The sequence below is a fragment of the Cupressus sempervirens genome, chromosome 10 (genome assembly GCF_028749045.1).
Source record: "Cupressus sempervirens isolate cs-2001-9-10 chromosome 10, ASM2874904v1, whole genome shotgun sequence".
NCBI classification, from domain to species: Eukaryota; Viridiplantae; Streptophyta; class Pinopsida; order Cupressales; family Cupressaceae; genus Cupressus; species Cupressus sempervirens.
Window position 1 is genome coordinate 675,640,745 of NC_143127.1, and position 24,750 is coordinate 675,665,494.

Here is a 24,750-nt window from a genome sequence, read left to right on the forward strand (position 1 = left end):
GGCCTATAGGACTTAAACATGTGATATATGTCCTTCACTATTATTACCATGGATCATTATTATTGTTGATAATAAATTAGTAAGTAGATATTATATATATATGAGATATATTATACATATATATATAATCTATATATATAAATTATTATCATATATCATAATCATGATTACACATTGAGCAAATATCATTTGTGATATATGTTAAAAGCAATAACTAATTGAGTTATGATGTAATCAAGAGACATGTCTCTATGGGAGACATGCCTCTTTATTCATATTCATTGAAAATGTAACTTGAAACACATAGAAATCAATAAGTGAAATGTAAAGAAATATAACATATCTCAGCAACATTAAAATCTGAAAATAGACAAGTCTACTCAAAATTAACTTCTTCCTCCTCCTCGATGTCACTACCAGTTATCAATACTTGGTAGTCGAACGTATGACCCATTATGCCTCCATCCTTCCACCTGTAACCACTCTAACCTCCAAGTTTGAACTTTAGGCATAAACACTAAAATGTTGGATGCCTTAGTTGAGAGAGATTGCACAGTATATATAGATTCAACTGAATTGCATAATACTAGAGAATTGAAATACAACAATAGCATGAGTAACATAGAATCACATTACATAATAAATGACAGCGTGATATATATTTCATAGCATAATAGTTCCCACATTTTTCCATACCCTCACGTGTTCCAGATTCTGCACAAATAGACTAGACATGGTTGGTTAAGTCTTTATCCATCACCAACAAACGACACACCTAACACCCCTTCAGAACAATGTTTTATTAACTAACGTAAGTCTTGTAAAACTATTCATGGCATAATTGCTGCCTACATCCACCATCCAACATGAGCAAGCATAAAATGTTTAGAAGTTCCCAATCTCACTTTGTTGAGATAACGGGAGGAAATAATTTTCTTAGTATATTGAGAAACCACCTTATTACTTTACACCTCACAACACCCAAAATCATTTATCATTAGTTACTGTGAAATGGGGCCCCTGTAATCCTCTATAAACTCTTCCTCATTTTGATTTGGCATAGACACCCCAAACTTGGATAGTTTGTTAGCTACTTCATTTGCTTCCCTCAACACATGTGACAAATTTGAATTCCTCAAAATCTCGCAATAAATTTTTTATTCAGTGAATGTTTTTGTTCGAGTGCCACATTCCTGATTCTCTTTTGATGATTCCATTGATTATAATCTACAAATCTTCTTTAAAATGCAACTTCCTTACCTATCTTCTTTGCCATTTTGACTACATGAATCGCAGTGAGAGTCTCTGCTTCATTGTTTGTGCCAATTAGGAGCCTCTTTGCTCCAATCATCAATATGTTACCATCCTCATCCCTAGCCACATATCCAACACCTGATAGACCTGGATTGTCCTGAGAGGCACCATTGAAATTTACTTCTGTCGACCTGTTTGGAGTTTTCCATGTTTCCATTATCTCCTTAGGTTGCAAAGGATTAACCCTTAAGCGCCCATCAACAAGCCAATATGCACAAAATACTTCATTCCTTTACCGTTAGATCAATTACAATAAGGATGGTCGCATGCAACAAAACTCCAGACGATTCCAAGAGAGACAAATAGAAATGGTTATAAATTATAGGGCAGCTGAAAAGCCACAACAACATTTAAAGCTCTGCACTTTGAAATTGGTATCCCACAATTTTCACCACCTTCAAGCATCCCATCTTTCCATGTAGACATACCAAACAAAAGAGAAGGGATTACAATGGTAATTGTGACAACTAGTCACAATAAGAAGCCCCCTCTCTAATACATGACAAAATAGTTGTGGCTAGTTTGTGTGATGACATTTTTATGGTCCTAAAACTCATAGTTGCAGATCACCATAAAGCATGAGTTGGTGAATTCATGAGGGTGAAGGATTAAATATAAATTCAAGGAGGTGGGGTGGTGGGGACAGGGTGAAGAGGAGATAAGGGAAGAGGGACATCTAAGATAAGGACTAGGCTAAGGCAAATATCTAGGAGCTCTATGACTTGAAGGGGCAGGAAGGGAGTATATATCATTTTGGTCTTATGAGATGCTTCCTCAACATTGATGGATTAGAATTCCCTAGGAAGGAGAGATAGCCATAAAAGTATTAAGAGCCTTGGTTGAAGTGAGTAAGCCAACCCCTAAATTAGTAGTAAGGTTTGCTACTTGATGTCCATTTCTTTTGATGTGAACACAAGTCATAGATTCCACTGTGATGGCAAGTTATAATGAGTTGTCAATCAGTGGATTTAGTTAACTTGCCTTAATTTTCACTATATTCATATCGTTGGTGAGAATCTAAGTGTTGTTCCATCAGTCGTTCCTAGTTAGCTATGGCAGCATCATCAAAGTTTGTTTAATAGATATAGGGCTTGATTGATCCGCTTGTAAAAAGTAGTGATTTTCTTACGTGGAGACAGCTACTCATTTATGGTGCTTCTATTTGCTGTTTGAAAATGACTATTGGGGACACTTGTTTGCCACAAACCCAACCTCTGACCTACCAGAGGCTTTGTGACTGCGTGAATAAGCTTGAATTAGACAATACTCTACTCAGAGAATAGGTTACATCACTGACGGAGGCAATTACAAAACTCAAATAGGCCACAACAACTGAACACCTCTCATATCAAAGGATTTTCCAATACCTTCATCTCTGAAACTGCAAGCTTGAAAACCACTTTAGAATCCATCATCGAGCAACTGGATGGTCTGGAAAAAATAAAAGAGTAGTAAACGAAAATGGCCACAATACACTCTTCCTTGATTTTTGAAATTGAATAGAAGGTGAAATCATGGGCCTCTCTTTGCACTAATACAGATACTACTACACCTTTATCGAGCTTGGATAAGATTGTTTAGGGGAAGATTGATGATGGGCATGTGAGATGGGCTCGTGATCTCAACTTACGTGTATGTGATCTCTCTCCCACTTCCGACCCTCTCTGTTGGATGCTCTTTCCTCACTGATCAGCTTGGTATCTCCGACATCACATTGGACAAATGTTTGTTTGGCCCAGGAGATGCCCTCTTCATCCGGTTTTTCTCATTTTTTGACAAGCTTTGTGCTCTTAGAGCAAAGAGAAAGTTGTTCTCTCTCCCCTCTAAATTTTTTCTTGATGAAGATCTCATGAAGGCATAGGTAACAGAGCTGAAACACATTCGGGGGATTGTGGCGAAAGCTAGATGGGCTAGAAAATGGGTTGTTATTAGGAACCTTAGAGCAGTTGTTTGTGATTCCCCTCTTAGCGGATGGGAAGCGAGATGGACCTCCAAGGTTGCATGATGGTTTCGACAATAGTTTGACAAGAGGAAGCCCCCCACTTGCTCTCTTCTTGTCAACTGTTGGAATGGTAATGACTCTTTATGGTCATTACTTGGTCTCTTTCACGATGCGGTGGGGTCCGCTGATATTTTGGCCATCACCGAGACCCACGAGAGTCCCATGCGCCCTTTTCTAGGATATGTTTTGTACTAGTGGCTGTCAGTATGTAGAGAGGAGGTTCATACTTCTGGTGGGGTCCGCGGGTCCGGGGGTGGTGCCTATTTGATTAGGGATGATATTTTCAGTTCTACCTCAGTGGTTCACTCCAATGCCTTTGCCAGATTCATGTGGGTCCATATTGGTCATAGGAATCAGAGGGACATCTTTATTGTTGTGTGTTGTTTTCCACTGACGTCTTCTTCATACGCCATTTATGGGGCCGAGGATGGGGACCCATTTTGTGACCTTCAGGAGTGCATCTCACAGTTTGTTGCTCTGGGTGACATCATCATTCTTGGGGACTTCAATGCACGAACTAGGAATCTCCAAACTCCTATACATGACTGTGGTTCTGATTCGATCTGCACTTCTGAGATACATCCAACTAGTTTGGGACTTCAACGTACCTCAGATGATGCTTTTGGGCCGCTTTCTTGTTACGATCGTGACCTTCTCCAGCTCTGAGTTCTTTTGCTTGTTGATTTTGAATAGTCTATCCTCCTTCCTTGGCTCTGAGCTCTTTACCTGTTGGCCCCATTGTGGTGGCACGAGCGTTGTGGACTATGCCCTCACTTCCTCCTCCTTCATTCCCTCCATTTGCAGCTTCACGATTTCACGTCTCCCCTTCATCGACCATGCTCTTCTTAGCATTGCTCTCCATGTTTCACCCTGCCTGTTGCCTTCTCCATAGCCTCCTCACATATCGTCTAAAGTTGTTCGCCCCCCCACTGGGTTTTGTTTCTCTGAGGGGTGATGGTGAGCTCTTTTCCTACCATCTTAGGAGTTTCGTGACACTTGCTAGCTTCAATGATTTGTGTGAGGCCTCCTCCATGTTTGATTTACTTGATGCCATTTGAGTGTCCACTCTCCTTTCTATCTATAACATCCACTTTTTCCGAGTCTTAATTAACAACTAACATATTCAAAGAAATATAATTATTACTTCATTTTCATAAGAAGACAGTTAAATCAATTACATTCATATGAATGAGATTAACGATTAAAATCAGTTAAACAAAATTTCATAACTAAGAATTGAAAACACTATCAATGAATTTACTATGGAAATTAAAATCTACATACCATGGAATTCGAGACCGAAATCAATCTAGGGATGCTTCTGCAAACATCCAATTTAATCCACAAATTCCATAATATCAATATTAAATGACTACCATCTAATACCGTTATATCAAAATCAAATGATGATTACCATTAAATACCACTAGATCAATTAGGGCATCACATACCACTGTATCAATTAGGGCATCACATACCACTGTATCAATTAGGGCATCAAATACCATTGGATCATTTAGGGCATCAAAAACCACTGTGTCAATTAGGGCATCAAATACCATTGGATCATTTAGGGCAGCAGATACCACTGTATCAATTAGGGCATCAGATACCACTATATCACTTAGGGCATCAGATACCATTGTATCATTTCTTTTCTTCCCATTGTATCATTTCTTTTCTTCCCATTGCTAACTGTGGCAATAACAAAAGATATGCTCATAATCATTATTCATATAAATGAAAGATTGAAATAACAATCCTGTAGATATATTCCGTATTCAATTGGAAGGTCAACCAATCTAATAATTATCAATTACATTGACGAGTAAAGTTGCTTACATCAAAGGTTATAGTTGAATTCAACAACATAAATTAATGCATCATAAATTCTACTTGTATAAATATCATAAAAGTAAAAATACTTGTTACCGATAAATGTTTGAATGCTTATCTTTATCAGGTGCACATCTGACATCTTGTGGAGAGGGGAAACATTGTTAGGGGCTTAACCACCCAACCTCGGACCAAAACTTATCCTCACACAATCTCTAACGAGAAGGGCCCTCCCTACCCAGAATAGACATGGAACATCTTATCATCGACTGAGTATCTTGGTATTTACTCACACCACTCGACTTGACAGCAGGAGAATACAATAAACATGATCATGCATGAGCTATTAAAGGATATTATTCCAGATTTAATGTATCATATCTGATTTTTATTTCTATGTGATTGTAGACTCCATCTCACCTCTTCACCTTTATATATATATATATTCCAACTTATTACAATCTGTGATTTGAAAAAGATATTCTTAAAGAATTGCAGAAGATATTGTGTTAATTCCAATGGCATAATGATTCATGGATTCATATCATGGTTACTTGGTTCTTACTTGCCATGAACAATTCTAATTTAAAGAGGATCAATCCCATAATATCAAACAAAACATAATCATGATAAATACTGTAGCTTACTGCTGCTATTTAATTCAATGTTATTGCACCATTGATCAAGTAAAACCATATTTGAAATATTGGATTTTGGTTATTCCACATAACCTAGATTAATTTGTAATTGTTGCCTTGCTGGATGCTCAACTACTTACCTCTCCTTTGCTTGCAAAATATCTATCGTAGTCTCAGCATGAGTGCTTACGATTCTCGGTGGAATAACTGAGTGGCAAGAAATCGTGGTAAAGATTAATGTAATAGTATAGACCGGTAACAACAAGGATATCAGCACTAAGAAGGAGGTAATCAGTAAAGTGGAAGAAGGTGGAAATGATCACAGAAGTCGTATATGTGAAAAAGGTAGTCGGGTGTTGTAGGAAATAAGAATAGAGTGCTGCTAAACGATTTTGTATCAGCTCTTCTTTGATTTGCTTCCAAGCATAATCATAGTATGCAAATACAACGTCAATCTTCAGCATAGAAGGAATAATATACAACAGTTTGTATTAAGAACTACACTGCTATAAATGCAAAGGTTTTCGAATGGAATTTGCAGAAAATTGATTAGTTTTTGCAAAGTATTGGTTGTGGAAAGAAGCCGGAATGAGCTAGGAAAACGCTAGAAAATTAATGGAAGTTGGGAATGTGATTTCTTTGCTCTCCCGTCTCTCCCAACCTCATGTTATTAAAAAGAATTAAAAGACTCTTTGGCTTCCAAGAAGCTGTAACATAAGGAAAATGTACTGGCTCTTGGACACCAAATAAATGTGCCAAGTGTTCAATCAGTTTCAAACAAGAAAAAAATAAAAAGGATGGAAGAAAGTTTGAAGGTTACAATTCGAAAAATATTATAGTTTATATCTATCTATGTACACGTAGATATATTTGTTAGGTGGCATCATTATATTATGGTGTCACTTTATATTTATCTCTGTGTACATACATAGGTATATATTAAAATAATATTGTGAAAGATCATTCAAAAATCCTTTGAGGTACGTATTATATTTCAATTAAATTATTTTATGTTTTAAATTATTTATTTAATAGCTCATGCAGTTTCATCGATTGTATCCTAATGTTCAAGTCACTAGGTCCTCAACCATGGTGATTCATGATTCATACCTATTTGACTAGTGATGGTGATGCTCTTGTGCCCAATTCTTTTCTGACAATGCTTCCACCCCTTTGACGTGCTTCCTACAAGGAAATTTTTCGCAGTTAAATCATATTACCATAATAAGTTATTAATCATAAATAATCATAATGGCTAACCGTCTTTTCAATTCCATGAATTCATGATAAATAATCAACTAGCATGTTATCTTCACATGAAATTATAATGACTAACCATCTTACCATTTCGTAGGATTATAACAAATTTAATTGTCAATTGATTTCATGTGAACGTCAATGGCTATATTTTAAATTAGGTCAAAAATTGGGATGTAACACTATCCCTCACCGCTTTCCCCTCTCTCACGGGTCTAAGTGTCAGAATACATGCCCTATGAACCAATGGTTTGACACTGACTGTAAATCTTTCCATCGCCCTGTTCGCTCCTCTTTTGAGACTCATTCTCTTGCTTTCACCTACTTGCGTTATTCTTACCTCTATTTTCTTCACTACAAGAAATGTTCAGTTGTCTCTTCTCAGTGCAGATCCCTTTGCTCCACGCTTATTTGCAATCCTTAGATCTTCTGGCGCACCTTATTCCCTGGGTGTTCCCCCTCGCCCTCCATCCTTGACTTTCACTCTCTGACCTCTGACACCATTATACTTTATGACATTCTTGGACAGCCATCTTTCCATCCCAATCTGCCTCCATACTGCCATTTGTTCACCCCCTCCAGTGTTTATGAGGCCATTAGATCCATGAGATGCAGTAGAGCAGCTAACAAGGAAGGTTTCCAAGCCGAACTTTTCAAGCTTGGTGCCTCGATCCTTGGCTCCTACCTCCCTACACTCTTTAATAGAGTGGTCTATACTGGTTTTCCTAATTCTTGGTTGCGACATGTGATTTATCCTATTCATAAGTCTAGATTTGTCTGTGAACCTGGCAACTACAAGACCATCAAGATCGGGCATGCATTTTCCAAACTTTATGCCATTGCTCTGAACACTATGCTATCCAATGAGCTTGATAGGAGTGACTGTAAAGCAAGAGGCCAGGTTAGTTTTCGTGTTGACTACCAGACTATGGATCACATCTTCATGTTGCGGGCCATTATTGAGGAGGTTAGACACTGTTCTAAGAAAGTCTTGTTGTTTTGTGGACTTCCGCAAGGCTTTTGATTCCATTCCTAGGATGGCCCTATTCCAAAGACTTAGTGAGATTGGGATTTCAGATATGCTATTGAGTACTATTATGAGACTGTACGAGAATGTGGTTGGTAGATTTAGGACTCCTGAGGGCTTTTCCGTTCCAATTTAGAGCACCATTAGGGTGAAGCAGGGTTGCCCCTTCTTGCCCACTCTGTTTGGGTTGTATATCGACGAGCTCGATGACTTCCACACGACCTCCTCGCACCCCGGTGGTGGGTGCTATTTGCATCAGGTTTTGATCTCCATTCTCCTTTTTGCGGATGATGTGGTACTGCTGGCCTCTTCCCTTGACAGTTTATAGAGACTCCTAGATGGTTTGGCTTATTTTTGTGACCAGTGTCAGCTCATGGTCAATCTGAGTAAGACTCGGGTTATGATCTTTAACTTCTTAAAGATCTCTCATCTTTATTTCTTTTTTTAGGGTAAGGAGGTTGAGCTTACTTCTTCCTACATATGCCTCGAGGTGAAGTTCTTTAGGCCCCGCTTCAGTTTGAGACCGACTATCTAGTCCAGAGTCAATAAGGGCATGGGATCCCTGGTCATTCTTGAGAGATAAGGTTTCAGACATCATTTTTAGGACATTTCGTCCAAGCTGTCCCTCCTAGACCCCTTGGTTTGGCCAACTGTTCTCTATGGCTCTATGGTTTGGGGACCTTCTTTTCTTGTCTCGAATTGGGCCTCTATTGAGCGTGTTTAGACTTTGCTTCTACGGCATATCATCAGATGTCATAGACTCACCTGCCATAGCATTATCTTAGCTAAGTTTGGAGCTCATCCCTTCAAACTTGTGGCCATATTTGATTTGATTTGGCTTCTCCATCGCCTTTGTGGTTTTGCGGATTTGGTTGCCGATTGACACAGATATTCTTACCTGGCCTAGTGTTCCTCTGTTACAGTTATGAAATCTGATACTAACAGTAGATCTCGCTGTTGGTACGCCTAGGCCACCTCTCTATTGAGTTCGATTGGGGTCGAGATTGATCGCTTTCCTCCATACTAGTTCTCGCTGGATGCTCTGACTCACCTCCTTCCCTCACTTCAAGAGTTGAATGAGCATGTTACTTTGGATATCTATAGACAATACATTACCATTACTTGGTGTAATCCTCTAGGTGGATTACATCCGAGGATGGCCTTCTATGCTGATTACGTCTGAGGATGGACTTCTATATTGAGCATTTTCTTGAGACTCTTGATGGGGTTATTGTTCGACCTGCATATCTTTCTTGGCACTGGAGTCATGCCCTACGTTTCTCTCTGGACTCCTTCAGAGTTGGCTCCCACCATCTCAGGTCCAGACCAACCACTATATGGATAGAGATGACCGGATCTGTCTGTGTGTATATTGGTGAAGGTTGAGTTTGAGACTCACTTTATTTTCTGTTGTCCTATCTACTATGAGATTAGAGGGAGATTTCACTACCTATTCAGGGATTGCTTCTCTCTTTCAGCGTTCTTCAGCTACATTGACCAGCGGTTCCTTGCACTTTACCTCTGGAGGTCACCCAGCTTTGCGATCATACCTTGTAGTCACTACTACCTCAGTGTCATACCTCAAATCAGCTCATTACCACCTTTTTCTCCCCCCTGTCTCCACCACGGGGCGCGAAAAGGTCATCTAGTATCATTCACTGCAGGTCGGTGAGACATTGCACCAGTCTTTCCAGGCAGCGACACTCTTCCAACAGTTCTCAGTGATATGATATAGGACCCTTGATCATCCGCAGTTATACCCTTCTATGACCAATTTCTTTTTGCCAAGGAGGGATCCCTAGTTCTTGCCTTGGCTTTTTTGCTCTTGCTTCTTGTTTTGTTTCTTCTCGGACACTGTTTGGTGCTCTTGCTCTTGTCGGTTCTCTTATTTGTATGCTCAGTCCCATAAACCCTCGTGGTTTTTTGTTGGACATTAATATTATTACATTAATATTATTTTCTTATCTTATCTTATCTTATCCCATGCTAGAGATGACCATGGTCTTTTACTAAAGTATTTTTTGATGTCATAGAGTTGAACTTGAGACAAATCCCTTAGTCAGGAATCTGCAAAATGTAAGGCCATGATGTATACCTCCAAATTATGCAGAACCACTTTCCATCCACCTTATTAGTGTGGTCGTACTTTGGTCTTAATTTCTCATACCTACAAATTTTGAGGGAATGGCCTCAACCTTGTTCCAAATTATTTCTTCTAGATGTTTCTTATTGTCGAAGAATCTTTTGTTCCTTCCCCACCATAAGTTCAATATGATTAATGAAGGAGGCTATTCCAAGTTCCAACCCCTAGGTTTGAATATGAGTTTCCAGATTTGAATATTAGTAATCATTTGGAGTGCTCAATTTATGCTCAATTGTTCAAAGATTAGCTCCCATATTTTCTTAATACACTGTTTAGTTTCCATTGACATTTTATTTTTTTCTTTCTTTATGGTAATGTAGCATCAAAATAGCTCACTTAGATCTGCATTATAGCTTTTCTGTGTGCTTTCTAGCATAGTTAGAAAAGTCACACTTGGCTAGAGCTCCACAGCTCAATAACTTGACTCAGACTTGGATTTAGCAAAAATCTCAGCAAAATTAAAGATATTAAATAAAAATGTAAAATCAACTTAAAGATGCATGAGAAGCATAAAGAATGAATTTAAAACACATAAGTCTATTTTGATCATGTTAAGATTATTCAGAATCTGTATTCACTTGTAATGCCAAAAGTAGAAATATAATCTAGTTACATAGGATTTTTATCAAGAAACTAAAAGTTGCTGAAATTTTCATAAAGATACGACAAAATTGTTTTCTTTTTAACCAACTGTAAACAAATCCTTCCAGTCACTTGACGATCAATACATGCCAGTGAGATCATATCTGCCATAGAAAAAGTGACAAAATAAAATAAAATGCAGTAATCAAATTCTCCTGCCAGTGCGAAGTAAGTTATTAAATGCTCACAAGTTTTTTCAGAAGAGCTGTTGCACGAGGCTTGGGGCGATTTACTTTTCTATTGCAGAAATGACTCCAGTGAGTACTCACTGAGTCTAAAAGCTCTATTCTCTAATATTTCATTCCTCTTGTCTGCTACCAAGAACCTAAAGTTGGTGTCCAAGCATGGGACTGAAATGCACTTGTATGATGGGTAAAACGGGAAGTCCTTCATGGTGATGTTATACTCTGAATGTATGCTCTATCTTAAGATATTATTTTCTAAATGTCAAAGCTATGAGCTAAGTGGATTTTCAATATGTCACTACAATTCAGTTGCAGTCTCACTCTCGATATTGCACAGTGAATTGAGGAATTGAAATGCATCTGGAGTTTTTGTTGGACTTGGAATTTCATTTATGACATGGATTTATTCTTTATGCCTCTTGTATATGTAGTAACTCCTATTGTCTTCTGACATTGCCTCATTGCAGATACTGAAAGAGTGATTGTTGGAGGTGGGCATGCAGCAACCATAGCTGTACGTGGAGCCACTAAAGGTTTAGTCAATGTGTCAGCTATTATTGCAGTTGCTCCTACTTGGGCAGGGCCATTACCTATTGTGTTTGGTCGAGGGTCTGACATGGAGACCAGGTAAACCGTAGAGTTTTATTGCATTGAAATTGTCAAGTTTTGCCACCTTTAAGTAAGATTAACTTAGACAAAGAAATTTGAATTTAATGATTGTTTGTTCTCTTGATATGACATTCCTTAATTGACAATGGGGTAATGAACTGAAATCAGCTTATATGGCCCTTGTGTAAAGATGTGACCATAGAAAGGCATTTGTAATGCCTTCAAATATTGTCATTATGTATGTTAGTCTCCAATGAATTCCAGTCTATAAAATTCTTGTGAGCCACAATATTTTCAATACCTCTGGAACTGTGTCACCTGTGGTTCTAGTTATTATCCATATCATGGAGCCATTAGAGAAGATTCTTAGTTCATTGCTTTTTGGTGCATTTCTCATCTTAAGTTTTACCATTATCCTTGATTCAGGTTGTTTACAAGACTTCCAAAAGTGGATAATAATACAAGGACTGGTAACAAAAATGACCAGTGCCAAACCTATCCATAGACAAGTATTGCTTGTCGTTATCTCTTCAGCTGGGTTCATTTAAACCTTTCTTTAGACATTCATCTGTCGACATTCATCTCTTGACATTCATCTTCTATGGACATTATGCTTGTGTATTTCTATTTCTATTTTGAATTCAGGTTTTGGATGAGGGATCATACACAAAATCCTGAAACATATTAGAGGTTTACAAGTGTTGAATTTTTTTAACCCTCCTTTGCACAGTGATCCTGCTGGTTAATCATTTACCTAGTGAGCTGTAATGCTCCCTTTGTGAAATAGGATTTAACATTATATAATAATGATAATAATAAAATTTTAATATAAATAAATAATTAATAAAAAAATTAATACTATATAACTAGAAGTTAAATAAGTTAATGATTGGTCAAGAGATAAATAATGAAGAGTTGTGATTCCCTTTAAATAAGATATAAAAGGGAGGAGAGTTAATTTGAAAGGGGATGTGGAGGAAGGAAGAAAGAGGAGCGCATAGGAATTGAAGAAGAAATAATGGAAAAAGAAAGGAAGGTGAAGAATATAAGGAAGTGACTCTTTCAAAGGGCAGAAATGCTTAAGGGGTGTAACTCTTTCGAAGGGTTGCGACTCTTCAAAAGGTTGTAGTTATGAAGGGCTGTGACTCTTTCAAAGGAAAAAAAGGTTCAAGGGCTGTGACTCTTTCAAAGCGTGGTGATTGTGAAAGGTTGTGAGCATTCCAAACGGGCTTACACGAGGAAGAGGTGACTATCGTGTACATTGGAAGATGTTAAGGGGAAAGGTGTCATTTGAGGAGGACAATTAAGGGAAACCAATTTGGGATAATATATTCTTCTGAAAGGCAACAATGAAAAGTGGTGACTCAGTTCTTAAGAAGGGCGACGACCGTTCCACCAATAAAGTATAAAAGAGGATTCATTCCAAGCATTGTAAGGAATACATTGTGTTGTGAATCAAGGGATAAATAATCAGGAATAAATCAGCAATCAGTAGTCATTAAGGGCAGATCCGATTATAAGGCATGAGCAGATCATCCAAAAATTAATACATTCAGGTGACCCTTACATCAACAAATATAATAATCAAGGATTATCTAAGTAGTCAGCACACAAAAGGAGTATGATCGATTCATAGAGATTGATCACTATTTGCATCCAAGAAATTGTCTTCAGATCGACCATCTTCAGTATTCTTCTTACAAGTAATTGTGTTATAATTATATCTTTGTGCATATGAATAACAGCTGATGATTGAATGAATGCTTGCAGTAGAATTTAGGATGTGCTTGATTGTTTGCAACCTATCTCATAGGAAGTGCTTGCAGTGTAATATTAAGGTCATGAGGGGCTAGTGAGGAGGTTGTCCTAGTAAGACACTTGTAGCCTAGGACAAGAAGACACTCACTAACTCAAGCCACCCCTTGAAACCTCCATCTGACTCCACAAGATGGCAATAGATAATAGTTATATATACTATTTGAAATGCACCTTGAAGGGAAATGGCTTAAGGTCTAAGAGAAGGGTCATGAGGGGCTAGTGAGTAGGTCATCTCAGTAGGACTGTTGTGGCCTAGGTCAAGAAGGCACTCACTAAGTCAAGTCACCCCATATAACCTCCGCCTAATTGCAGAAGGCAACAGCTGTTTCTAGGGAGATGAGATAGGATTGAGGAAAGTATATACAAGCTGCCAAGTAAAGGGTTTGTGATATGCATCCCTATTAGGCTTAGCTTTTGATTGCTTTGGAAAGATCCGTCATGTTTCTATCCTAATATGTTTTCTAATATAGTTTGACTAAATGATTAGATATATGGTTGTACATCTATTGCATATGTTTTTCTTCATGTTGTTTTACAAGATCACAAGATTGAGGAAGCTTTTTGGTGAGCCAAAACCCCGACCCTAATTTGTTGCAATTGTGATTTTAGGGCAAATTAGGAAGGGGATATTTCCTTGATCTCTTATGGACGTGTGTGTGTATTTCTATTTCAATTTTGAACTAAGTGTTGAATGTGGGATGATACACAAAATCCTGAAACATATCAGAGGTTTCCAAGTGTTGAATTCTTTAACCCTCCTTTGTACAGGGTCCGTGCTGGTCAAGCATTTACCCACTGAGCATTGGCAACAGCCCAGAAGAGCAGTATCACCCGATGTGCTTGGATTCAAGATCCCATGCTTTTTATGCCATGGAAATCTAAGCCTGTAAATCTGAATATAAACACATATTTGAATTTACACATGTAAATCTGAACATATACACATACAAGCAGCATGTAACTCAAAAAAAAAAACTGAATAATAACCTGGATTTGCACAAACATGGAAGCTTCTAATTAACATCATAATGAACAGATACATACAATGGCCTCTCATTCCCAAAGGGGCAGCTGAAACCCTTTCTTTTTGCCTATTAAATCCCAGAATCAGTATTTTTTCCTTGAAGCTTCCCTCTTTAAGTTTTTTGTCAAAGCCTCTCCAAGCTTTTCCTTTCAAACATTCTCTGTGGAGCAGCCCCCCTATCTAACGAGTTGGAGGGGTGTGGGTGTGTGTGTGTGTATAAAGGGTTTTAATTATTTTCATAATAATTAAGTCCTCTTGGCCTATGTTTGGTGTCAACATTCTTTTGGGACAAATAGTGTTTTCTGTCTTTGCAAAACTGGAAAAATGAACTGTGGATTGTAGAAGTCTACAATCGTTGACAATGATGTTGAGCAAACCTTTAAATCCATGTAGATTGCATCTCTCATGCAAGGGCTTCTGTGCTCGTCAAAACTAACAAAAGAAAGTACATCAGGAAAGATCACAGAAAATTAAACTGGACTTCTAAATCTATAAAAAATAAACTCTGGCTTGAGTATCTTGGCATGGATCCTTTTGTGGAGCACATCTAGGACCCTTGTGCATGGTACCTCTAATCATCACATGTCCTACTGAAGCCTCAACGGCGACAGAAACTGGAAAGTACATTACACTCTGACATGTCCACCAAATAAAATGAAACACTAAAAGCCAAAACTCAAGCTATTTGGTGCTGATTAGAATCAGACCTATTGTAGCAATAAATGCAATGAGAAAACTCTGAAAACTTTGAACATCATGCCAAACAGATAGCTTAATTGGAAAAAGGCATTTACAAGTATTAAAATGCATTCAAATGGGTAGAATGATCAGTTGAATTCATTTGTAAACTTTTCAATTTGCACACACAAATTTTCTCTTCTGCTCTTCATTTTGATCGCAATATCCATATCCATAATGTATGCTTATTGAACTGGCAAGAATAGAAACACAAGCCACAAATATAACATTACTAATCATTTTATAAAAATCAGGGTGTTAAAAGTTGATTAGATTTATTAGTGGATATTTTTTAATTTTATTATCTTTAGAATAATACTGTTACTAACTTATAATTCTTTGCAGGTTGCTGCCAGGCCACTGAGTCAATGATATTTCACAAGAAATGTAGATACTTCTGATATTGATAATACATCAATTATTTCTGAATTTGAATCAGGAGAGATCGAAATACAAATGACTTGCACTTATGTTTTCTATACTCGTCATTCATCGATCTGATTTGGAATATTTATTTTTGATTGAAGAGACATGTCAATGGATAATTTGTGGAGACATGTCTCTCCATTGCCATGTCTACATACTGTTCCATAATTGGTATCATTAGTCAAACAAATATTAACCGATTGTTATTGGTAATATAGCAAATAGACTCAGACATGAATCTGATGTCTACTCGATGCAAATTACACATTATTGATGATATTCGTTTATGTACAATATCGATTAATCGATATACATTTGCATAGCAAAGATAATGATATTCAATATCGATTAAATGCAGATAGATAACTACAGATTTATACATGCAAAATAACAGTAATGATAATTATTTTAGCAGGTCGATTATCATGAATGATAATTTGCTTCTCAAATAATCAATATAATGATTTATGGTTTAATATATAATTATGCATGTATGTATATCAATATACTCAATGTATATTGATACACATGCATGCATAGAATCATAGATATTCTATTGATAATCATCATTCCTGTTTATCTGACCAAAGCCATCATTATTAACACTCCCTCTTAGCTAGGGAAGATAAAATTTATCCAACACAATAGATCCATTTATTGTGAGAGAGATATCATCTCACAGTGATATCAGGATATTAGGAGATATGGTATACTCAAGAATATGAAGTCACATGACATTCTCCATAGCTCAAAATATCCATATTATGGTATGTGCACTGACATCAAGTCTCACGATGTCTGCCATATGAATATTTGATGATGGCATATCCATGGATATATTATCCACCATGGTTATCTCTTAAATATGTTACGATCTTCCAAATGATATCAAGTCTAATGATATGTATCATAATGAATACATGAATGTCTTCATTGATGGTATTTTGGTTAATCCCCCTGGTGGTCAATCTAGATTCTTCTTGTATGTGTCGTCGAGAATAATTATAAACCTTTGGGAATAGTTATTAGTTAAGTGTGTCAGTTGTTCGGTACCAAACGTAGTTGGAACACGGTGGTTGAGGTGCAATTCTTCGGGTACTATATGTATATCCGCCTAAGCGGTATTAGATATGAATCTGAAGTACATTATCTTACATTGTATTGTCATGATCATTAATGGAATCAATAGTTTAGTTGTATGAAACTTAGTGTTACATTCTTTACTTTTCTATTATGCATTAAACCTGTTTAACTGTGCTGCTAAACATTTGGCACCAATGCCGATTTTGAATTTGGGGATCACGACATGAACATTTGCATACAAGGAGTAAAATAAATGGGAATACCTTTCGAGGAGAATGTAAGAACTATCGAAAAGGGAATAACCGAGCTATATGAAGAGGAGCATGAATTGACCACAAACTTTCATCTTTTGTTCTGTGTGAGTATTGAAACCTTCATATGGAGAGAAGCTTTACTTGAAGGGGTTCTAGAGGACACTATTTGGGAATCATTGAACGTGAGCCTCATGACAAACCGCTTGTTGCATCAATTTCCTTGATTGTTTGCACAAGCATTTCTAGTGCAAATAAGGCAACAAGAGGAAATCGAGCAAGAACAACACAGGCATCAAACCCTCTGAAACTTCCTAGAACGCAACTGTCGAGAATCTGAGGAAGGTGATGAAAGTCGACGGAGGTCTAACCCATGAGCCCTAGCCCATGAGAATGTGAGTGAAATGTCAGAAGAGTGTGACTGAGAAGAGCACTAAACTCTGTAACGGTCGCATTGATGACCCGTGATGATGTATAGAGAGTATACATAAATAAAAGTGTTGTTTTTATGCTTGTTTCAAATTCACGAATGAGAAGTGTATATGCCGACTACACTAAATAAGGATAGAAATAGAAGGGAACAAATTGATGCTGTAGACGCCAAACACCAAGCTCTAATTCTTGCACAAAAAATTGTACAAAGATGAAGGTTAAAGCAACTTGCCGAAGGGAATCACGAAGGTGTCATGGAGGGTGACCACAAGGGTGTCGTGGGAGGTGTAGTAACTGAAGGGGAATGGTTCGGTTCGCTAGAACATTGACGAGCAAGAAGTAGTCAGGAGCTTTTGTTGGGTTTGATTGAAGAGATGTAAACAAGTTTTAAACATATCTATCACACCTCGAGCGGAGGGAGACTGAGGTAGAAGCACTCGAAGTGAAGGGGAAGAGGACATGAAGGAATCCGAAAAAATCAGGGCTGCGAGAAGTGTTGGGAGGACACTGCACGGTGGTTAGGGAAACCTTCTATGATCCAATCCTAGTAGTTTGGGAACACAACAAGGTAGTCAAGGACAAACAAGAAGAATCATGTTGCAGAAACAAAAACTACCCAAGTTTACTGGTGACGAGAAAGAAGATCCTGTCAGACATTGTTGTACGTGTGAAACTTTTGGGGCGGCAAATGGGGTTATTGATAAAGACAAATGGGTTCAATAGTTTCCTGCAACCCTATTGGGTGTTGCCATCGACTAGTATTCAGACATGGAAAAAGCGAAAGTAGGTTCATAAGATGATCTCAAAGAAGAATTCCAAGCAGAATTTAAATTGCTTGGGGATGATAATGAGATCTTCACAGAGATCTACAATGCTAAACAGGGGAAGAAGGAAATTGTCTGAGCCTAGAATAGAAGGTTGAAGGAATTGCTTGGGAATATGGAAACCCAACCGACGAATGAATTGAAGAAGAGATGATTTGTTGACGGGTTGAATGCATCTTTGAGAAGAAAAATGAGGATTGTATCGCTAACGTTGTATAATGATGCATATGACAGTGCTATGAATTTGGAAAGCGAAAGTAAAACATTAAAGAAGAAGAAAAGTAAGTCATCATCCGAGAGTGATGAATCATCAGATGAGGGTAGTAGCAGCGATGATGAATCCAACAAAAAGGTGCAAGCATTACAGAAGGATATGGAACACATGATGCGGGACTTCAAAATGATAGGAGGTGCAGTGCGGAATGACGAAGGAGAATTGTGGTGCATAGAGTGCAAAGAAAGCAGGCGCACAAAAGGAGCGTGTTTGAAAAAGTCATCATGTGACATCTGCTAGGTGATGGGTCATTCCACCAAGGACTGCCCGTATAACTTAAGAGTGAGAGGGCCACAAGTGCTTTTCACTGAGGAACAACCATCTACCAACGGGGCAGCTACCACCAACTAGCAAACAAACAATGCATCATCTGGTGGGCTCCGAAATAATTGGCAAGGAGGAAGAGGAGGTAATGAGAACAAAAGCTTGATACAATATGATTTAAAGGTCTGATTGATGATTTAGTATCGGGCGTATAGCTAGTGGGGCTACGTTGATCGATACTGCAAGAAGAACAACACACCTCAAAAGTTGTGTTGCTGGTGTGGTCTTAGAGACCATGAAGAAGCCAATTGCCTGAAGCCTCGTGTAAACCTACTCAACATTGAAGACAAAGAAATCTTGGTAGTCACTTGCAATTAGGCGAATCAAGGTGTGTACCTTGATCCCCGTACAGAGAAGCAGAGAATACGCAAGGCGAAAGAGGAAATAGAGAAGGCAATGAAAGCGAAGGGGTATTCAAGTGTGGCAATAAGTACCTCTGGATGAATAGAGGCCAAGAATAGCATACTAGGGCGGATATTGCAAATGGAGGTTCCAATTGAAAATAAGACCTCTACACCTTACCCTAGCTGAAGACAACATTACTGAATACTTGCATCATGCAACTAAATACCAACACCACACAACAACCAACTGTTCCGGGAGGATTAGCGGTACACCTTATGTTACTCGCGTTGAACAATGGACAGTACCCCACAATCATTGGAATGGGTATCCTTGGGACAATCCTCACCAAGACCATAGTTGATGGTGGGTCAGGGGTAAATGTGCTTCCGAAGGAGACATGGAAGAAACTTGGGAAGCCTAGCTTGTGGCCCCCCACCTTCAACCTACTCGGTGCAGACCAACATGGAATTAAACCTCTGGGAACATTGATGGCTCAACCAGTCACCATTGGAACTTAGCCATTTGTGCTAGATTTCGTCGTGATTCCATTGAAAAAGAAGGGATATGATAGCAGCAAGGGAAAACTATAAATTGAAGAAAACCATGCTTTTACTGGAGAGTGGTGGAAGGAAGTTTGTTATTGACCTTCGTACAAAAATGGTGAGTAAGGAGATCGCTTTTAAATCTGAATTTGATGAAGAGTTTGGTAAAATGGACGAGGGAAGTGATCGAATGGAGCCTAATGATGAAGGCATGTTGGAACTCGAAGGATGTTAAGAAAATGACCTGGATTCCTTGAACGGACTCTTCCATTGGAAAATGGAAGATTACGAGTTATTCTCGAATTGTAATATGTTAGGAGTGGAAGGAATCGATGGAGAAGAGAAGCATGTGTTTTTGCTAGAGTTTGGGGAATACAAAGGAGAAGCCAGGGTGAATGAAAGTCCTACTCACAACTTTGGTGCAGGGAAACCAATCAAGTACAAAGAGTCATCTGTAAGGGTTAGGAATCTTGGGGATGAAGAGATTTCGCGCAACATACTAGTTGGCAATGATTGGGGTCCTGTGTTGAAGGGGATAACATTCAAAATCTTCACAGAGTTCAAAGATGTGTTTGCTTGGAGTTACAAGGACTTGAAGGGTGTACCACTAGAGTTGTGCATACACCGAATACCCCTAGTGCTTGGAGTTGTACCTATGTGGAAGAGACTGTATAAGATGAACAAGGATTATGTAGCCAGGGTTGATGAAGAGATCCAACGCATGCTTGAGGCAGGAATCATATTTAGAGTTGAGATAAGCGAATGAGTTTCACCCATTGTGATATCGTTAAAGAAGGTGAACCAGATTAGGATTTGTGTCGATTTCCGTGCCAAAATGTTGTCACTATAAGGACTCCTTCCGTATTCCGTTTATGGATATAATATTTGAAGAAGTTGCCAGACATGAAATGTACTCATTTATGGATGGGTTCTCTAGTTATAACCATATATCAATCACAGACGAGGATAAGTTGAAGATCACTTTCGTGGTAGAGGATGGCGTCTATGCATATAACCAAATGCCCTTAGGTTTGTGCAATGCACCAACAACCTTTCAAAGGATAATTCTTCATATCTTTGATAAAATGTCCATGGGAAACTTTTGCACATTCTTGGATGATTGGTCTATCTTCAGTGGATAAGACACATTTTCCAGCACTCGGGGAGTGCACGGAAAGGTGTGGTCGAGCCAGGTTAGCGTTGATCTCGAAGAATTGTAGATTCATGGTACCGTAGGGTAAGCTATTGGGGCACATTGTATGTAAGATGAGACTCAAAACTGATCCAGACAAGATACGTGGATAGTGGAGATGGAAGTGCCGACCAACGTTTGTGTAGTCAAATCCTTTTTAGCACACATTGGATATTACAGAAGGTCCATAAAGAACTTTGCTCAAGTTTCATGCCCCCTCGACAAGCTGACAAGAAAAGAGGAACTCTATGTTTGGGGTACAGAGCAGGAAACCTCCTTTAATGAATTGAAGATGAGATTATTAGGGGCACTGATCCTAATATACCTGAACTGGGATAAAGAATTTCACATGCATGTGGACGTGTATAAGTTTGCAATTGGCACAACACTTGCACAAATGGGTGATCATGGCTTGGATCATCCTATCAATTTTGCTAGTAGATTGTTGTCGAGGGTGGACAAGAGCTACAACACAACCAAGCGAGAGTCTTTAGGAATGGTGTACGCCATACAAAAGTTCAAACATTATCTATTGGCAACACCCTTCACATCCTACATAGACCACCAGGTGTTGATGTACTTAGTATCCAAACCCATCATTCAGGGGAGGCGAGCAGATGGTTGTTGCCACTCCAAGAGTTTACATTCATCATTGTGGTGCGACTAGGAAAGAGCCATGTTATAGCCGATTAACTATCTTGGATCAGGTTAGGGGAGCCGCTAGAAGGAATCAATGATGACTTCCTAGATGCATTTATTTTGTATAGCCATCATTCTGGAGTTGTAAAAGCATTAACGAATATCTATCCACTTCATAGTACCCTAGGGAGATGTCACTAGGCAAACAATGAAAGTTGGTTCTAAGGAGCCAAATATTTTCCTCGATTAAATGTCTTTTGTATAAGATGGGGCCAAACCAAGTATTGAGAAGATGTGTCGTGGAGGAGGAAGTACAAAGTGTCCTTTGGGAAGCTCATGAAGGCCCAACAAGAGGGCATATGGGACTAGACATGATAGCAAGGAAAGTACTCCTGGCAGGGCTATGGTGGCCTAGGCTATACAATCATGACAGAGATTGGGTGGTCAGTTGTGACACTTGTCAATGTGCAGGTAAACTCTTGAAATTGGATTTTATGCCACTTAATCCATCACATGCCCAAGAGTTGTTCGACTGGTGGGGTTAGATTTCATGGGGCCCCTCAAGCCAAGTAGGGATTAGAGATGTTATGTTGTGGTAGCAACTGAGTATTTGATGAAGTGGGTGGAGGCACGAGTGTTGCCTGACAACTCGGCCATAAGCACGACAAAGTTTATTTATGAGCAGATCATCATATGTTATGGCATCCCTATTCAGTTGATGAGTGACAGGGGAGGTCACTTCGTGAATCATGTGATCTGACTGCTCACGACTTAGTTCAAATTTTTTCACTCGCCATCGAGCTCGTATCATCTGAAGGCCAATGGCTAGACAGAGGCAATGAACAAGATCTTAGTGTCGGTCATTTACAAGTCATGTGGGTTGGAGCAAGCTGATTGAGAAGAGAAGATGCCATTAGCACTTAGGGCATATCGCACAATGTACAAAGCTACAATGGGACAAACACCATTCCAACTAATATTCAAGCAAGAAGTGGTATTGTTGGCAAAATTTATGGTTCCAAGCTTTCAGATAGCGATTGAAAATAGACTTGGCAATATGGAAAGTCCTCAAGAGAGATTGTATAGGCTGAACAAGCTAGATGAATGAAGGCTAATGGCGCATTGGGCAATGGAGGTAGCACAAACTCATCGTAAAGCATGGCATTATAAACATCTGAAACAGACAAGGTTTTAGCCTAGACAGTTGGTGCTAGAGTACAATGGATGTAATTAGATTAAACCTGGCAAGTTTATGGTGAAATGGTTAGGGCCCTATAGAATATGGGAAGTTGGCGACAATGGAGCCATCAAGATGTGGACTATCGATTGACAGGAGATAGCGGATCCAGTTAATGGTTTGAAATTGAAGATCTACCATTAGAGGAATGAGGGTTGTAGAGTTAATGCTGGTCGCCTAGAAGAAGGGAATGTTTAAACAAAAACAAAAATTTAAAAAGAAAAGAAAAAAGAAAAGAAGCCACCGAATGGTGACTGTCATCAGATGGTGAAGTCACCGAACGATGAAGTTACCGCATGGTGACTGTCTCCAAACGACGACTCTCATTAGACAGTGAAGTCACCATACAGTGATTGAAGTCACCGTCGGCCAAAGTCAACCACACATAAAAATAAAAACACTCGCATTGCTCCATCCCGATTGTTAAGAGGTTTTTGGTGTTAAGAGGTTTGTCCTTGACTATCTCATCCTAGTTTAACTATCTCATCCCAGTTCCGCAAGCATGCTTGTGTGACCAATCCGAAGGTTATTGATATGCTTGTTTCAAAGGTGATGAAGAACTCAGTAACTGTCTTGATCATTCAAAGCATCATCATCACATCATTGGTCAATATGTGGAGGGTCAAGAAGGGCAAATACCGTCAAATATAGGCATTGTTGACAATTTTGGAGACTCTAAATTTCTTAAGAAATTCCATGATAGCAATAACTTCCAAATTATAGGAGTAGAGCATGGAAAGAATTGCCACACGGGCAATGGAATTGAGCCATACAATGAAACACGATGAAAGTAAAACCGAAACCACCACACAATGAGGGAACGTGGTTGAAAAGTACCCGCATGGCTATTTCAATTTTTGCATGAAACCACAAAAGCAAGATGGTTATGGATTCAGCCGGAAAGCGATTCGCTTCTTGGAAAAAAAGTTACATATAGACTTGTCGAGTTCGAGTTCTAGGATGACCAAGAATGCTCAGATTTTGGCTTCAGGCATAAAAGTTATAGGCAGTATGGACAAAGGCAAAATGATAGGGAGACTGAGAGCATGTACAACCCTTGCCAAAGAGCACATGGCGCCATATACAATAATGTTTGAAGGCTTGAATGGTTTGGATTGCCGGAGATGGTGGTTCGTGAGTGTGGCAACCCCAAACAACTAGGTTATTAAAGATAACCTGAGGCATGTGTAGGTGCAATGGATGATATAGATGCTACTATTTTGCATCAAGGATTTTAAAGGTCCTCTTTGACCAATGATTGAGACCTTTGATAACGTCTCGATGAAGAGCACAATATCGTACATGAACCACCTGGTAGTAGTTTCTTTCACACTGTCAGAATTCAGGCGAGTTTTTGGCTTATCAGCGAAAGGGCATAAAGTGGAGTTGAAGTCATAGATTTTGACTCCGGAAATGAAGGATTTCTACATATGGCTACTCTGCCAAGATGACCTTGCAGAGGTAGAGAGGGAGTCGCTTAATAAGGCTTCACAAAATATGGGGATAAAGAGGTCATTTATCAGAGAGGGGCATTGGAGAGGTTTGATGGACTTGATCAAAAGTTGGTTAACAGGCTCCAGCCGTGCGTGCAACATTGCATTTCAATAGATTTCCATCATGAATGACTTGTTGGAAGGAAGGGTGTATGATTGGGGCACATTATTATCTTAGCACATGTACGAATTTATGACCCTTGAGCACAAGGCATTCTATATACCACACCACGTGATCGGATTGCTTATGGATGTTATGGTCAACCAGGTGCCACATGACAGTTTGATGAGAGGTCAAAGTAGTACCCATGTAGCAGACGAGCCCCCTATTATGAGATGACGATAGTTGGACTTGCCAGGCTATCTAAAAGCAACAAGATATAAGAGGTCCAAACAGGTGACAAATGTCAGCTTAGGTTCTAAGGATATAGTTAGCGGGTGCTAGGAGATGTCTG

At 38.8% G+C, this 24,750-nt stretch overlaps 1 protein-coding gene across 1 annotated transcript in view; it reads left to right on the forward strand.

Annotated features, from left to right (window-relative positions):
- Window positions 1–24,750, forward strand: part of LOC149535623 (alpha/beta-Hydrolases superfamily protein) — a 132,460-nt gene that overhangs the window by 79,690 nt on the left and 28,020 nt on the right. The window contains exon 3 of the mRNA XM_089804183.1: window positions 11,512–11,671. Within this exon, the coding sequence (XP_089660309.1) occupies window positions 11,512–11,671 (160 nt within the window). The remainder of the gene's footprint in view (window positions 1–11,511; window positions 11,672–24,750) is intronic.